This window comes from Pholcus phalangioides, unplaced genomic scaffold, assembly GCF_987345545.1.
Source record: "Pholcus phalangioides strain wild (caught in Gottingen) unplaced genomic scaffold, Ppha-v1.0 ptg000011l_1, whole genome shotgun sequence".
Taxonomy (NCBI): Eukaryota; Metazoa; Arthropoda; class Arachnida; order Araneae; family Pholcidae; genus Pholcus; species Pholcus phalangioides.
In genome coordinates this window covers 37,590,738-37,608,927 of record NW_028301604.1, presented here as the reverse complement: position 1 = coordinate 37,608,927, position 18,190 = coordinate 37,590,738, and the positions used below count along the sequence as shown (strand labels likewise).

At 41.6% G+C, this 18,190-nt stretch overlaps 1 protein-coding gene across 1 annotated transcript; it reads left to right on the top strand.

The window, feature by feature from the left end:
* The first annotated feature begins 411 nt into the window (after positions 1–411).
* On the top strand, positions 412–1,560 carry LOC149080416 (uncharacterized protein F54H12.2-like). The gene has a single exon (XM_089238744.1). The coding sequence runs from the start codon at positions 412–414 to the stop codon at positions 1,558–1,560; it is 1,149 nt and encodes a 382-aa protein (XP_089094870.1).
* The last annotated feature ends 16,630 nt before the right edge of the window (positions 1,561–18,190 follow it).

Below are 18,190 nucleotides of genomic sequence, written 5' to 3'. Positions count from 1 at the left end.
GAGTTTCGACATCGTTCACATGTATTTAAGGACGCACATGGGCAAGTTTTTCACATTTCAACGTGGAAAGGTGATAGTGAAACTACACTTTAGACTGCGACATGCATTATAAGCCGTACCGGAGCTGTGCACACAGCATCAACGATTACTATCTGACACAGGCTGGAAACGGACTCGGATATTATCAGGGTAGCGCTCTGCAAAGAGGTTATGGCCTCGGATCCATATTCAGCTCTCTCTTCAGATCGGCCGTACCGCTGTTGAAGCGAGGTGCCAAGGCCGTGGGATCTCAACTGTTACGCTCGGGCGTAGATTTCGCCAACGACATCGTTCAAGGAAAAGACGCAAAGATAGCTGCTCGCGACCGTGCCAAGGAAGCCGGAAGGTCTCTCACGGATAGGGCGGCCAGTAATGTCAAATCCATGCTCGGAGGAAAGAATAAAAGGAAGAGACTCGTCAAGAAAACTGTCAGTAAGAAGAGAGCTAGAAAGCTGTCGACATCCGATATATTCAGCGATGGCTTTAATCCACGAAAATTCTCATGAATGTTTGAAAAGCGAAGCCGATCTGTTCACGGTGCCACCCACGGAAACCTCTATAGAATCAGCCGAGTGGGTCCAGTACCATCCCATATCTCAAGTGCGTGATTCGGGGGCCCTCCTCGAATTTCACGTGGCCGGTAGTGCCGAAGAATACATAGACCTTTCTGCCACTCAGCTGTATGTCAGAGTAAAGGTGACAAAACCAGAATCCGACGAAGCCGTATCGACGGCGAATAATTTCCTACACTCCCTCTTCTCCCAGATTGAAGTCTCGCTGAACGGGAGAACGCTCACGAACTCATCACACACTTATCCGTATCGAGCTTACCTGGAAACACTGCTTAACTACGGATCGGATGCAAAGAGAGGACCCCTGACAGCCGAGGGGTACTACAAGGACACTGCAGGTCACATGTCTGACCTCACCAAGAACGAAAGGGCCAAGAAGAGAGCAAAACTCGCGGAAAATTCTTTTGAAATGATGGGCGTGCCTCACGTCGACATATTCTATCAACCGAAGCTGATGCTCTCTCTCGTGGACTTGAAGATGAGACTGGTTCGATCGAAACCCGAGTTCTTTCTGATCACTGCTGCTCAGGGTTGCGACGTGGTTATCGAGCAAGCGAGTATTTTTGTGCGCAAAGTAAGAATGAATCCTGCTGTGGCTGTAGCGCATGCCATGGCACTCGAGAAAACAACAGCCAAATATTGCATTAACCGCGTGATATGCAAGGTCTATTCGATATCCATGGGAAGCATGAGTTTCGTGCAAGATAACGTATTTCTGGGTGTCATGCCTAAGCGATTGGTTATGGGCATGGTGGACACGGAAGCATTCAACGGAACGTTCGGTTTGAACCCCTTCGACTTCAAGCACAACAACGTCAACTTTGTTTCTGTTTCTATCGATGGAAGACCCGTCCCCCACACGTCGCTACAACCAGACACGTCATCAGAGCCTACAACACACTCTTCGTGGGCACCGGAAGGCCCGGAGAAGATAAAGGATGTGACGTGAGCAGAGAAGAATATGAAGCCGGCGGTTACAGCCTCTTCGCTTTCAACCTGATACCCGACATGAGTGACTGCGGACACGTGCACCTACAAAAGCAGGGTAATCTGCGAGTGGAACTCAAGTTCTCCTCAGCCTTGACCAAGACCCTGTCGGTTATCATATTTGCCGAATTCGAATCGCTGGTGGAAATAACAAAGTCCAGAAGCGTCTTGTGTGACTTTGCGGGATGAACACTAAACAGATAGAGCACGCCCTCTCGACACACCCCCACACTCGAAAGGCTTTCCTAGGTGTTTTTGCGAGTGATAATTTACCCGAAAATGTGATCGCGTATCCCGCTGCACTGGTTGTGAACACGGACAGAGAGAACGAACCCGGAACGCACTGGTTGGCTATTTACATCGAAAACGAAGCGAGAGCTGATTTCTTCGACTCTTACGGGAACCCGCCCACCTATTTCAAGAAGGGGCACATAAACAGATTTCTACGACGCTACTCGCGCGTCGACTATAATGACGTCATGCTACAATCAGATAAGACAACCGTGTGCGGTCACTATGTGATTTTTTTTTATCTATTCTCGATGTATCGGCGAAAGTATGAATAATATTGTATCGCGTTTTAATATGCAAAACGATATGCGCGTAGCAAGCTTTGTAAAGAAAAATTTTTCTGTTAAATAAAAAATGCATTCGTAATTTTTTGTCATTTACTATGGAACCTTTCAAGCTGACACATCCGAGCACCGTGCTCATTGCCGGACCTACCGGTTCGGGAAAAACATATTTTCTCAGAGAACTATTAAAACACAGAAACGAAATGTTTCGAGAGCCTCACCCGAAGCGCGTTATATGGTTTTACGGCGAATATCAGACCCTGTTCGAAGACATGGAAGACTACGTGGAGTTTCGAGAGGGGAGCAATTTCGAAAGCGTGGAAGAAGACAGCTTGGTGATTTTAGATGATCTCATGAACGAGCTATCCGGCGAGAAAAAATTAGCAAACCTTTTCACAAAGTACAGCCACCACAGAAAATTGACAGTGATTTTCATTGTGCAGAACGTGTTTCATCAGGGGCAGGAAATGAGAAACGTTTCTCTGAACGCACAATATATGTTTCTATTCAAAAATAGAAGAGATGTCAGTCAAGTGACCCACCTGGGACGTCAGCTGTTTCCCAGCAAAATCAAATTTTTCAACGAGGTGTTCGAGGATAGCACGAAAAAACCGTATTCGTATTTAATGGTTGATTTACGGCCCGAGACGGAGGAAGAAATGCGCCTGCGCACTAACGTGTTACCTGGGCAGACGCAATATATCTATAAACCCAGGAAATGAAACTTTCCATTTTTGAAAATGACGGCAGTGATAGAGGTCGAGGGTTTCCAGCTGTCGGATAGAACATTCATAATCAAGGAGTTGGCGTGGTGTTTCATGCATTCGAGAGAGAATTTTCACTCTGTATACAAACCGCCCAAAAAATTTTCGGAATTATCTCCTAGAGATAGACACCAATGTCTCTACGTCACCAACAACATACACGAAATATCGTGGTCGGCGGGTGATGTACCCTTTGAAATGCTGGAGCAACATTTGCAGTGATTATCAAAAGTCGTATTGTATACGAAAGGCCACGACAAGTGTCGGATGCTACTGCAACAGTACGGGTTAAAGGTTTATAATCTCGATGCCATTCTCTGCCCCAATATTGTGGACTTGCCAGAAGTGAGCGCGAACTGTTGTCGCCACGAAAGCATGATAAAGCACTGCGCGCTGAAGAAGGCTATAGCATATAGCATATGGTTGGAATAAAAATACCGTTATTTAAAAGTATGGCATTGGAGAAGCAACAAGTGCTTCGTCTACTCTCTGCCTGTCCGAGGAATAAACGCAAGGATTTGTTGAAGAAATTACCGAAATCAGCATTAAAGACAGTTTGCGAGTGCTCACTCAATATTTTGAAGGGTGTCATTCCGTTATCCTCAAAACAGAAAAATAAACTGAAAAGGCACAGAAATACACTTCGCAAACTCGCCTCCAAAAAGACTCCGCTATACGAGAAAAAGCGCGTGCTGATTCAGAAAGGAGGTTTTTTGTTCCAGTTAATCCCAGCCGCCATACAAACCCTCGCCACTTTGTTCACGAGATAATGGAGCACGCACAGAAATTCGCTCTGGTTCCAGAACAATTGTTATCGCGTCATGTGACCACAAAAGAGCAGCTTTCTGAGTTGGACAACGAGATGTTGAAAATACTGCGAAGCAAGGAGCCCGAAGCTATAAAAATTAAACTCTATCAGAATCTGCTGAACAAGAGAATCAACGTCGCCGAGAATAATCCACCGCGGTTACCAGAACCGAAAATTCAAGAAGTAAAAAAAGAGAAGAAAAAGAAAGTTGACGAATCACCAATAGCTCTGATTTCTGTCCCGAAATCGCAAAGGGGGCACTCAGAAAAAATTATCACGCATATAAATAAGCATCCGAACATATTAAAAATTAATTCTAACGGCTCGATCGTTTATAAGAGCAGACTCATCAAAGGAAGCGACATTCGAGATTTGATATCAAGTGTGGTCAGTCGAAGAAAATCACCCGTGGTGGGTCAAGAGATTTTCTTGAAAGCGCTAGAAGAAACCGGAGCTCCGAGAGATTATATAAAAAACCCATTTTTGAAACATATTTGGTTAGAGCTTTGAAATGCCAACAACAGTGGAAGCCGTGATCTACGATCAAAACAATAGAAAGCAGGGAATCGCATGGAAAACGGATGTACCGTCATTCGATTTACCGAGCTGCTGGTCCTACGAATTGGAGAGTCATGGAGAACTGATAAGACACAAGAGAATGTTCGCCATATTCACGATACTGATTGTTATATTATTTACTCTTATAGCAACAACATATAAAAATCAAATGGACTTTGAAAGATGTAATTCCTCTCTTCCGCTGGGAGGAAATATTTTTCTCACGTATTGTAATAAAACCTACGATATACGCTATTTTACCGGAAATGCGCCCACTACGAAAGCCGTTAATCTCACCAGTGCGCAAATGTATAAATTGATTCACGAGTCTGCGGATGTCCTCATATACAACTGAATAAAATTTTTCTATTTTATACGTTTGAATTCTTGTGTCGAAATAAATTTACTCGCGACACGAATAATTTGAATTAGAGTGAAATTTAGCTCGTGACATGAAATGAAATTTAAACGCAATAAAATTTAACTCGCGACATGAAATTAAAAAAAAATGTTTCGCGGCATGAAATTAAATTTAAACAATTTGATTCCCTCAAACATATAATAAAAAAAAAAACTAACCTCTTTCTTCTTCTCTGCATATCCACTCGGTCCAGCTTCCACACGCATCTTTTTTGCTACGGTATCTGAGCTCGCAGACCTCTTTAGACACTCATCGACAAATTCTTCTTCGTCCGCGACTAAATCCTGAAAAAGTTCATTGGTAATGACGTTTTCAGTCAAAATTACCAACTCTCGTTCATCTATTCCAAAGTTGATGAAGGTGGCCATATCTAATCGCTGGATGAACAGTAAACTCGAACTTGATGCTACGAAAATCAAAGACGAAATGAGGGATTGTCTGAAGAAGACGATACTTTTTATCGCGCGCACAGATGATAAGAATGAATCACTGAGTGTCATAACCTCCACGCCCTGGGCATTTAACTGTGTCAGTGTCTGATAAGAAGTGTCATGAGTTTCTGACTAACCGGGTAAAATAATCGATGCATCATTATCTGTGATGAGTGTCATAACCTCCACGCCCTGGGCATTTAACTGCGCCAGTGTCTGATAAGAAGTGTCATGAGTTTCTGACTAACCGGGTAAAATAATCGATGCATCATTATCTGTGATGCATACTCTACAGCGATGGTAGCTGATGCGTTCTCACGTGGTAGCTGCGTCATTATGGGGCGACCTTTGAGATTCATAGTATATTCACATACTAGTTTAATTATATATAAACTGTGTGGTAGACGCAATTGCTTCACTCAGTTCTCCGGTTTACTTGGATATAAGTACTCTCTCAAATCAACTTGGTAAGAATTTTTCTATGGCTTCTTGCGTGTTAGATTTTGAAGGGGTTATGCTTAAAACTGGGATATATGTTGTCAAGGAAATGGCTTGCTTCAATTTAGGCACAGGGAGAGTGTATCATTCACTCTACCTGCCACCTTTTCCTAGCGATGAGCTTGCCGATGAAGATTTTAAGCAAATGGTTTGGGTTAGTAAAAATATCCATAATATTGGATGGGAAGAAGGTCTTTTCGACTATAAGTTGATGAAAATTCATCTCGTAAGCGTAAATAATAAGTATAGTCAAATTTATGTTAATTGCATGCAGAAAAAAAAATTTCTAGAGCAGCGATTTAATTTGCAAACGGTAGAAGTCTTGAACTTTCCTAAATCGCTAGCAACAAACAGCGTTTCTTGCAGCTTTCACCCTCTGCAAAAGGGTCATTGTGCTAAAGGGAAGGTCATGACGTACGCCGAATGGTTAAAATAAATTTCTAATTTTTTTTAATAATAGTTACATTTTTTTAAAAATTATTTGTTTATACGTAACAAAAAAAAAAAAAAAAAAAAAAACATTTCATTGGTTTGGGCAATAATTTTCATCTATTTTTTCTTATCGTGAGATTTGCGGATTGAATGTGTTGTCACTCTTCTCGTTTAGAAAAAAAAAAACTTCGCAGGTCAGCATGCGCTAGGGTGTAAAATAATAATAAATTAAAAAAAAAAAAAGCACTTCGTTCCTAGGGTCAGCATTCGCTAGGTGTGAAATATATTTGTAAAAAATAATAATATATATTTAATTGAGAGAGTTGCAGAGAGAAATTGAATGTGTTGTCTCATTTAGAAAAAGATGGAAAGTAACGGCCTCCGCTTCGAATATTCTCGCAACGTGCTGGAGTCTCCCGATGCTGTTCTGCGTCAGCTAGAGTCTGACATTTTGTACCGACCGGCCGAGGAATGCGTCTTCATGTTTGGCAACAAAACCTTTCCGATGCCCCGTCAGCATGCGGGGTACGGTGACCCAGGACTGAACTATAAATTTTCCAAGATGACCCTCCAAGCCCAACCGTGGACACCTCTCCTCTTGGATTTGAAAGCCGTGGTTGAAAGTATCACTGGCTGTGACTACAATTTTGTAGTCATAAACCGCTACTTGGATGGAACCAAGAGCATCTCCCCGCATTCCGATGACGAAGCACAGCTCGTGAAAGATCATCCCATCGCTTGCCTTTCCCTGGGCGTGGAGAGAAAGATCGTGTTCTCCAGAAAAGGTCATCAATCTGTGGACCGCATCCTGGAACACAACAGCCTGCTGACGATGCTGCCTCCAACCAACCAACTGTGGCGTCACGCGATACCAAAGGACGCGAAAGTGAAAGACGTTCGCGTTAGTCTGACGTTTCGAAAAATAATTCGTGAAAAGCGGAAAGCCGTGGCAAAACCACCACCGGCTAAGAGATCACGTAGCGGGTTCAAAAAGGAAGCGCCGCCTCCCAACATCTTCCATGTGGAGGAGAACTTTTTCGTCAGTGTCTTGATCTTCAACGGGGAAGTGCGCGTACACATCCGCGAATACTACGAACGCGATGGACTCATGCATCCGGGTAAAAATGGAGTGACTCTTTCTCCATACGTGTGGGAGTGTTTGAGAACCGAATTCTGTTGCCGCACTAAACTTCAACGCGTCGGCAGAACTTTTCTAGTGTCAGAGAACCTCATCGTGGACTACAGTGGTGATGACGTTTTCATACAGCCTCTACATCGCGGGGACAATAAAACTTTTAAGTGCTCCGAAAACCCCCTGAAAATATCTTTTCCTGCTATCGAAACACTCTTCTGGAGTGATCACGACAAACCGCTTCATACCGTGGTCAGTGAGTTCGTGCAGAAAACGCTTTGCGTTCAATATCTAAAAGTATGTGTGGGCGAAATGCATACTAAAGGGACTAGCTCTATGGATATCACTGACATTGTGGCTAAACTGGTAAGTGAACAAGTTTTTGTTAGCATCGGAAAAATTATTGACTGTCATGGTTGTCGCATGGGATATGCAAATCAGCTGGGTCACGAATGTCTAGAAATGTATGATAACTTAACGTATTATAAATATTTTGACCACGCTTTAACTCTGATTGACTTTCGCGAAGTCGCAAAGACTCTGGTAGAAAATTGCAATGTCGCCGAAAATTGTTTTGATACTATCGTTTTTGAGAATTTGAAGTGTAAAATTGAATCATATTATTTGAATAAATGAAAACTTGATTCGTATGAAATGACTCTGTATTTTATTGCTCCTTTGTTTTATTATTTTTTTTACAGCTAAAGTGTTTAAAAAATATCTTGGTGAGAATGAAAACTTTTTTGGGGATTTAATTTGTGTGGAAAGAAAACTTTTTACATAAAAAAGTAAGAACGGGAAAGTTAAAAAACGATAATTCCCTCTCTTAGCGTTTGAAAACTTCTAGGAAAACTTTTTAGTCAGACTTGGGAAAACCGACATTAAAAAAAAAAAAGTTTAATTTAAGAAAGATGAAGACATAAAAAATTTTAATTTAAGAACAACCCCCAATAAAAAATTTAATTTAGGAAAGATCCCTGACATAAACAATTTTAATTTAATAATGACCCCCCCCTAAAAACAGTAAAGCGCCATCTAGTGTCCCTCATTCTCTTATCGCGGGGCAGCAGCCTCCCTTATCGCGTGGCAGCAAAGGGCAGCTGCTGGGCAGCAAAGGGCAGCACCCATTGTCCCCGAACCGCTAATTTCCCCCTACTCATGTCTTTATCTTATCTATTTGATTTTTATTGTCTTCGTTATTTTATTTGTACTATCAATTTTAATATTCGTTTTATTCATTTTTTTATATTTTTTTAATTTTTTATTTCATTTACTCATCGTAATTATTTTATCTATTTGATTTTTATTATCTTTGTGTAATTATATTATTTTCATTGTTAGTTTTTTTCACTGCTTTATTTTTTTTCATCGTTACTATTTCATCTGTTTCATTTTTTCATTACTTTTATTTTTTTTACTTTTACTTTTATATTAGCGTATTATTTTTAGTCGTTCAAAATTATTTATTTCTGTAATTATATCTTATTTTTATTGTTTTGGAGACTTATTTCGATTAATTTTTTTTATATAAAACGTCATTTTTATTTTACTTTTATAAAATTTGTTTTAAATCGTTTTTAATTATCTGTCTTTTAAAACGATTCAGCGTTAATGGCAATACAGTAGATTGTAAAAGATCTACAGCGAATTCGAAAAAATTGTATGGTGAGAAACAAGTTGGAAAAAAAAAAGTTATAACGACTGACACAAAACGCAAACTACAGTAATTACCGGGACAGTCCGAGATAAATAGAAGTTTGAATTGTAAATAAATTTCAACCTTAATTTTTATCTTTTAAATACTATGTTTTAGGGCACGTTTGAAATCATGATATAATGAATTTGGAAAAAAAGGAACTAATAAAATTTTCGGATCCTTTCTTTGCACGGATTTCTTCATAGATCACGTATTCGGTAAAAGAATTCTCTTAAAACAAGGAAAAGTAATACAGAAAATATCTAAAATCTATGCAATTAACACTATCAACTAGAAGGATAAGTAAGGGAATACGAATATATATATATATACAGGGTGATTATAAAAAAACTATCCCGACATATGGTCCCCTAACTATCATACCATTCACAGAAACTGAATGAAATTTTGGCATAAGGTATTTTGATGTATGCGCTCAAGAATGATATGGAAAACAACAGTGTCACTCTAACAGTTACGGTTACAGTGAGAAAATTTCGAAAATATCAAATGGCAACACCAAGTTTTTTGTATTGGAATGTGATCTCCATTGTGAAAAACCCTAAATAGCGTTCGAACGGCAACTGTAGCATGAAAATCACCGGCGGTAGATAGGCTAAAAGTGAGGACAACCAATAAGGACAGAGGAGCAGCATAAAATAAAGCATTTTATTGTGTTTCACAAATTTTCCACATGACCTTGTGGAGGACTAATCAGGCTGGGATCTCAGCCGAAGAAACGGTGTGACGAATGAAACGAATATTAATGCTCTGGTGCACGGCAAAGTCCTTTTTACTTTTTCCTTGCCTAGCTCCGGGAATTTTCGTGCTAAAGGTGCCATTTCAACGCTATTTAGTGTTTTTCAGTATGGAGATCGCATTCCAATACAAAAAACTTGGTGTTGCTATTTGATATTTTCGAAATTTTCTCACTGTAACCGTAACTGTTAGAGTGACACTGTTGTTTTCCATATCATTCTTGAGCGCATACCTCAAAATACCTTACGCCAAAATTTCATTCAGTTTCTGTGAATGGTATGATAGTTAGGGGCCCATATGACGGGATAGTTTTTTTATAATCACCCCGTATATATATAACAGTGATGACATGAGTGTAGACATGTTTTAAACTCGTAACATGAAAAAAAGTCCCTCGTAGAAGCTTCCCTGGTGGCAACACTCTTGAGTGAAACATCCCGTTTTTTTTTTCGAAATATGGTGACGAGGTACTCGAGGAGTCTAGAAGCTTGTCACGAATATTTATAGCCCCCGTAGTTCTCAATGATCCGTAGTCCCTAATTACCAATAGAAATAAGTCATCGCCATTATTTTTGACTTCTGTGTTAAGACACCGGAAGTCTCTTAATAGAAAACAGTGGAGATAAGACACCGGAAGTCGTTTAATGAACAGCAGATGTCACTTAATAAACACCGGATGTCATCATTCTGTAGAGATAAGACACCGGAAGTCGTTTAATGAACAACAGATGCCACTTAATAAATACCGGATGTCATCATTCTATAGAGATAAGACACCGGAAGTCGTTTAATGAACAACAGATGCCACTTAATAAACACCGGATGTCGGTATTCTGTCGAGATAAACAACGGAGGTCACCTAATAGACAACAGATGTCATTTATAATTTAACATCAGAAGTCTCTTAATAGAAAACAGTGGAGATAAGACACTGGAAGTGCGATAATACACCTCGTACTATATCTCACCACCGGAAGTGACGTCACACTTCCGGTGGTAGGGCGGGGCGGAAGAAGTATGACGTCACTTCCGGCGGCATACCGGGGCCCATACTACTTATATTCCCAAATAACACACCCACACACGTATTGGAGTTTGTCGGAGTCGGAAAAGAACTCAAGTCAGCTTTTTTCTTTATATATCTACTATAACCTTTTTTAATTTAACATAATATAAGAACAATTACATGTTTAAAGTAAAACGACGGAAGAGCGTCCTATCAGTACCGCGTGGTCTAGCCAAAAGTGTCAACTCCTCTTGTTGCCAGATTCATCTCTCTTTTTGTCTCTTCCTGGTACTACTGAATCTACTATTTGTTGTTTCTAGGCCGCACTAGATATACACCACACTACTCCCCCCCCCCCCCCAAGTACCAACGGTAAGATTTCTGATTACACATACGAGTTACTGTACTTAGGGTTGAAACGTACGCGCCTACCCGAGCGTGTTGTTGTGGTTTGAGTCGGACTTGGTACCGTCGATGTGTGTAGAGTAGGATCTGCCGTCGTATCTGTTGCTTCGGTTGTCGATGAACAGTTTTCCTCCAATAATGTGAAGGCAGGTTTTAGCCTGTCTACACTGATTGTGGTTTCTCTAGTTCCTCGGTCGATGGTGAAATGTTTCTCAGAACGTCTGAGCACTTTGAACGGTCCAAGGTATGCTTGCTTTAAAGGTTTTTTCACCCCATCGCGGCGCACGAAGACATGGGTGCACTTATCCAGCTGAGGATGGACGAAGGTCGTTGGTTTTGAGTGAGATGATGTTGGCACTGGTGTCAGCTTTTGCATATTTTCTCGCAGTCGAAGGATGAAGTCTGATGTATCTTCCTCTGATTTAGGTGTTGGATTGAGGAATTCGGCTGGTAGTCTGATTGGGGAACCGTACACCATCTCTGCAGTGGAGCACTGTATATGTTCTTTGAAGGCTGCTCGCAAACCCAGGAGAACAAGCGGCAGTGTCTCGGTCCATCGATGATCGTTGTGGCATCGAAGCGACTGCTTCAATGATCGGTGGAACCGCTCCACTAGTCCATTGCTGGCAGGATGGTATGGGGTCGTGCGGATTTGTTTAACGCCCAATAATTTCGACAAGCAAGAGAAGAGGGAGGACTGGAACTGGCGTCCTTGGTCGGTAGTGATAGTGGATGGGGTCCCAAATCGAGCAATCCATTGCCCAACAAAAGTTCGAGCGACTGTTTCAGCCGAGATGTCTTCTATCGGAATCGCCTCGGGCCATCTGGTGAAACGGTCCACACAGGTGAGTAAATAAGTGAACCCGTTAGATGGAGGCAACGGACCTACCAAGTCCAGATGAATGTGGTCGAACCTGCTCGAAGGCATTGGGAATTGCTGGAGCGGGCTCCTAGGGTGCCTAGTGATTTTTGATCGCTAGCAGTCTCAGCAGGCACGCGTCCATGAAACGACATCTTTGCATATAGACGGCCATATGTATTTCTCACAGAGGAGCTTTTTCGTGGCCCGAATCCCAGGGTGGGACAAGCCGTGCAATGTCTTAAATAGAACAGTTCGGTAGTTCTCGGAAACGAATGGTCGTATTTTTTGTGCGGTACAATCACATACTAATTCCACACCAGGAGAGAGTTCTAGTTTTTGAAGTTGAAGGGAACACGTTGGATCACTCAGCAACTTTTAAAGTTCTTTGTCGCTCTGTTGTGCAGCAGCGATGGCGGTAAAGTCAATGGTCTGGGCATTGATGTTCTGTATGCGTGATAATGTATCCGCGACCACATTGTTAGAGCCGGATACATGTCGAATGTCGATGCTAAACTGAGGAATGTAGGATAAATGTCCGAGTTGCCTAGGGGAGGCAGAGTCTGAAATTTTTGTGAACGCAACTGTGAGAGGACGGTGATCGGTAAAAATAATAAAATTCTGGCCCTCGAGACTATGGCGGAAGTATTTGATAACAGCGTAAATTGCAAGGAGCTCCCTATCATAAGTGCTGTACTTGCGCTCCGCGGGACATAGCTTTCTTGAAAAAAATGCTAAAGGCTTAGGACCATCCTTTTCGTGAGTGTGAAGAACTGCTCCGATGGCAATGTCGGAGGCATCGACCATTACAGAGAGTTGTTGCCCAGGGGCCTGGAATGCAAGAGTCGCCGCTTGGGATAAGTCGGCTTTGCATTTCTCAAAGTTAGCGAGGGACTCTGGGGTCCATGGAATAAGGCGTTTATCGTTTTTCTTTGAATCCTTCAGGAATTCATTCAGAGGAGCTTGTGTAGTCGCAGAATTCGGAAGGAAACGTCGATAAAAATTGATCATTGCTAAAAAACGTCTGAGTTCAGCGATGGTTTTTGGGGTTGGAAAGTCTGTGATGTTTTGTACTTTCTCTGGCAGTGGTTTCACACCTTGTGAGGTAATGAGGCAACCTAAAAACTTGACTGCACTCTTACCAAGAACACACTTGGCTGGATTCAATTTGAGGCCATGTTGTTTCAAACGGTCAAAGACCTGATGAAGATGGTGTGTATGTTCTTCAGCATTGGTGGAAGCGATGGGAATATCATCGAAGTATGGAACACAGAAGTCCAACCCTGTTAAAACTGGGTGGATGTATCTTTGGAAAGTCTGACCAGAATTGCGGAGGCCAAACGGCATAGTGACGAACTCAAACAATCCAAAAGGAGTTGTGACAGCTGTTTTTGGGATATCATCTGGGTGCACTGGAATTTGGTGGTATGCCCGTGTGAGGTCCAAGGTTGAGAAGATGGTTTTTCCTGGAATAGTTGAGTGCAGTCCTGGATGTGAGGGACTGGGTAGCGGTCTGGTACCGTAATAGCATTCAATCGACGGAAATCTCCACATGGTCTCCATTCGCCATTGGACTTTCGAACCATATGAAGGGGACTAACTAGCCCAAGGACTTCTAGAGGGTCTAATGATACCTTGTGCCATCATGAATTCAAACTTTTGTCGTGCTACTGACATTAATTCGGCAGATAAGCGTCTCGGCTTAGAAAATACTGGGGGCCCTTTTGTTTCAATATGGTGGAATACTGTGGTATTCTCCGCGTTGTCAGATAAAAGAGAGGGGCTTGTGATTTCTGGATATTTCAGAAGTATTTGGTTGAAGTCGGAAGCTTCAAAAAGAATAGTGACGCAAGAGCTAGATGAGCTGACGTCAGCGGTTTTACCATATGAAGAGATATTGGTCTCTTTATCGATGAGGCAACTGTTTTTTGGCATCGACAAGCAAATTAAAATGCTTGAGGAAATCAATACCTATGATAGGATGTTCGACATCGGCTACTACAAATGACCAGGTAAATGCACGACGTAAATTTAGGTTGAGAGTAAGCAGTTTAGTGCCATATGTAGAGATTTTGGTGCCATTTGCAGCACGAATGACTAGACCATCATCAGTTTTTTCTTGTGGGCGGTGGATTTTTGGGAGTACCGAAATGTCGGCGCCCGTATCGATGAGAAAGTTTACTCTATTCTTACGGTCGGCCAAGATGATTCGGCTGATATGGGTCATGGCCGTCTAGCGATCGCCCGCTTAGTTTCCCGAGTATGCACAAGGGGATGCACACTTTTTAGCCTTTTCGCCGAAATTAGTGTGGTAGAAACAAGCCGATACCACGTGATGAAATTTTGTGGCATCTACGGTGGTTTTGACCAAGGAGAATTGGGCCTCTATCTGCATAAACCATAATGTGGGATTTGTCTTCCAAAATGGGGGAAGCTTAATGGCAACGCGGTTGATTTGCGGCTCGGAATTGTCATCCATGACGTTTTTATGCGTTGCGAAGAATGAAATAATTTAGATGCGAGCAATTAAAAATGAGGTAAATACCGGGAAAAATAACATAGGTATATACATGGGTTGAGAGGGAAATTTGCTCAGCGTGACATATCGACATGCACCGATTCTATTTTCAAGCATCGTGGTAGAAATTAAAAAATAATTTCACGGATACATTAAATGTACAGAATATGCCACATTACCTGTTGTATATCGCTCGCATCTCGTGCAGATGTTCGGATGTTGATGGATCACTCCACGAGGTTTTTTTTTTGTTTTTTTTACTGAGTCGGCATCAGATCAGAAGGTTCATATCACGTTTGGTCACCATTTTATTGGAGTTTGTCGGAGTCGGAAAATAACTCAAGTCAGCTTTTTTCTTTATATATCTACTATAACCTTTTTTAATTTAACATAATATAAGAACAATTACATGTTTAAAGTAAAACGACGGAAGAGCGTCCTATCAGTACCGCGTGGTCTAGCCAAAAGTGTCAACTCCTCTTGTTGCCAGATTCATCTCTCTTTTTGTCTCTTCCTGGTACTACTGAATCTACTATTTGTTGTTTCTAGGCCGCACTAGATATACACCACACACGCATAGAGAGATTTGGCTATTCAAGATAACTATAGTATATAATAGAGACAGAATAAACACAAGCAGACGTGAATAAACACAATGTCCTTTGTTCACGTCTGCTTGCTGTATTATGTGCCAGTGAAGAGCTTCCTACAATGAGATCTGCATTACTGAATGCAGAGGGAGAAGCTCGTCAAACAGCATGGGTGACAAGTCTCAGACAAAGCAGCTAGGGGAAGGCACTGGTCTGCCCAGGACGTGTTGAGTCCTCACCCGTTTTCGAGAGAATTTTTTGGTCGCCTCAACACGTCTTCGACGGTTGAAGGGTTAAAACGCAATATTCAGAGACCGAACTGTACATTTCTATGGGCAAACGAACTTTGTTTTCGCCGAGTCACGTGGTTTCCTTGCATTAGATATAGCCGCCGGCGCGGCGGCTGGATGCTCCCTCCAGTAATATAAGCTCGATGTGATAAATAGATCAAAATTTAATTAAATTTTTATTCAAAAGTGCAGAAATATATATAACCATTTAGTTGTTGAGCTGAATTTCAATATTTATCTAAAAATTAGCAAGAATGTGCACCAAATTTAACGAACAAACGCAAGTTTTAATGAATGCACTTTTGCATAGCAAACTTTAATGACTAATATATATTTGAAAAAATTAGAATAAAGAACGATTTTACGTGCCTGTGAAACGTTATTCGTCCCCTTCCAAACTCTTATCATCACAAACATAAGCACAGCACGTTAGCACCATTATTAACAAAAATAACGCGCAAGAGCAGACGACGCTTCCAAGAGTCTATGGTAAACACATAGAAAATGAGGGGAAGATCGTTTATAAGTCACGTGACCTTTACTGTCTGCACCGGAAAAATAGGGTTTCCCTCTCTCTACCTTACTTCTCCTCTAAGGGTGTAATCACAGAGTTATAATAGTATATAGAGAGAGTGCGAGGGGTTACAATGTGAAAAAAAAATCGGAGTCACGTCACTCCGGTCAAAATGTTGGTCAGTAGGAGCGGTCTTAGGGCAGTGCGTCCGGTGCAATTGCACCGGGTGAAAAATGAGAAGAGGTGCCGAAACGTGTTAAATATACATTAATAGAAAAATATCTTTAAGATACGTATTTATAAAAAATAACTATAAAATGTACATGAAAAATGACCGAGATGAGAATTTTTTTTTCAAAAAAAACAAAAAGGTTTGAGTGTATATATTATTACGGTAATTTTTCGAAAAGAAAATAATCGATGGGCAGTGCACCTATATACTTACAGTACATAGCGATTTTGGTTAGGTAAAAATACATACTCTCTCTCTCTCTCGAGCTCTTTTGGTTTACCCCTGCAGGAGATTTGGGGGGAGGGGGTAGAAGCAATTTCTTTCTCTGTTGTGTTGTTCAGTAAAAAATGAAAATAACGGAGGAATCGCCTTAGGTCACCCAATTTTTTTACTAACGAGAGCAATAGTGTTTTCCTGTGTTGTGGGGAGTATTACAGGAATTGAAGGTGTCTTCTGATGTGGGAAAGATTTTGAGTCAGAGGCCTTTCATGCCTCTTTTTCCCGACTTGTATTAAAAACGCAGAATCTAATCGCCAATACAATACAGTATTTCGAAAAAAAAACATTTAAGAAAAAAAATGAATGAATTAAAACCTGTGATTAGCTGACCATTTTAAATAGGGATCCTGCACTTGGGTCTCGTTCCTACCTGTCACACGAGGAGAAACAAAAATGTTCTCACACGAGAAAGCCCATGCACTTTAGCGCCCCCGATCACTGGCCAGTCTCCCGACTCGCCAGACTTTCCTATTAGTTGAACCAGGGGCAGCTCGGTGGTACTGGGTGTGCTCTAGAAGGGCGTCAAATCCGAAGTGAAAGGGCAAAGAAAAATTATTTGTGCCCACTGTAGGATGGGCTCCAAGTCTGAGGTAAGACAGGGCTAAAAAAATTAGGGGAAATTATTTCTCTGCCCCCTCTAATAGGAGCGCCAAATCCGGCGTAAAAGGGTGAAATAAATTACAGAAAATTATTTCTGTTCGCTTTAGAAGGGTCGTTATATCCGAAGAAAAAAAATTAGGAAAACTTATTTGTGCCCTCTCTAGTAGTGGCGTTAAGTTCGAGGTAAAAGGGCGAAAACTGGGAAAATTATTTCTGCCCGCTCTAGGAGGAGTGCCAAATCCAAGGTAAAAGGCCAAAAGAAATTCGACATATGTTATGACAAAATATCGATGTTCCTTTGAACGCATCAACACGAAGCGATTGAAACAAAAGTTTTTTTAATTGGGGAGGTCAGGGGGCCTAAAAATAGGTTTCACTCGGGTAGAGATTTTGTCTCGAGCCACCCCTGAGTGCAACGTATGTTTGTGGAAAATTTTAGCAAACCGTACGGATACACAACTGAACATCTTTTCGGAGTTTCATGGATCTTGTTCCAGATAAGTAACCCGGTAAGTAACGGTAAAGCCTCATATCCTAGACAGAGATACTGTCTAGGAGGCCTTGGTAAGGCGTGGCCACAACGGGACTCTAAAAAAACATCATTTCCTTTCAAGAAACTAATGAGGAACGTGTGTTGGATACTCAATTTGATTTTTTTTCCAACCGACTTTCAAGAAGGGCCGAAAACCTCAATATAAATTCGATCAAAATGAAAATCTGGTGATCATTTATACAATACAAATACAACGCCACAACAGGCAAATTGCCCAACGAGGTGGCTGACTTAAGAACATCATGGGTCCCCGAGCCATTTTTTGGAGGCCCCACCCACTACTGCTACGCCACACATGCACCCCCCCCCCCGCGGAACCTCCCACGAATCGGTACATGCGAGAATGTGCGTGTACGTGTAGTGCAACCTGACGTAAAGTTTGTTTCTGTGTAATGTTTGTTATGTGTAGTGCTGTCATCTGCCCCCAGTTTTTCTAACTATGAGTGAAGTGTTATGGTTGAATGATTTACCGTTGTAGGACTGTTGCTCTCTGTGGCGAGACTTTTTAACGGGGAGATCGGCTCGCATTTGCGCCTTGAAGTTGGGAACCACAGAAAACCAACTTCAGCCGACCACCACTGTGGGGTTCGAACCCGGATCCTCGCATCACGAGTCCGGCACTATAACCACTCGACCACCTCAGCGGTCCTAGTGAAATTTTCGATTTTAATT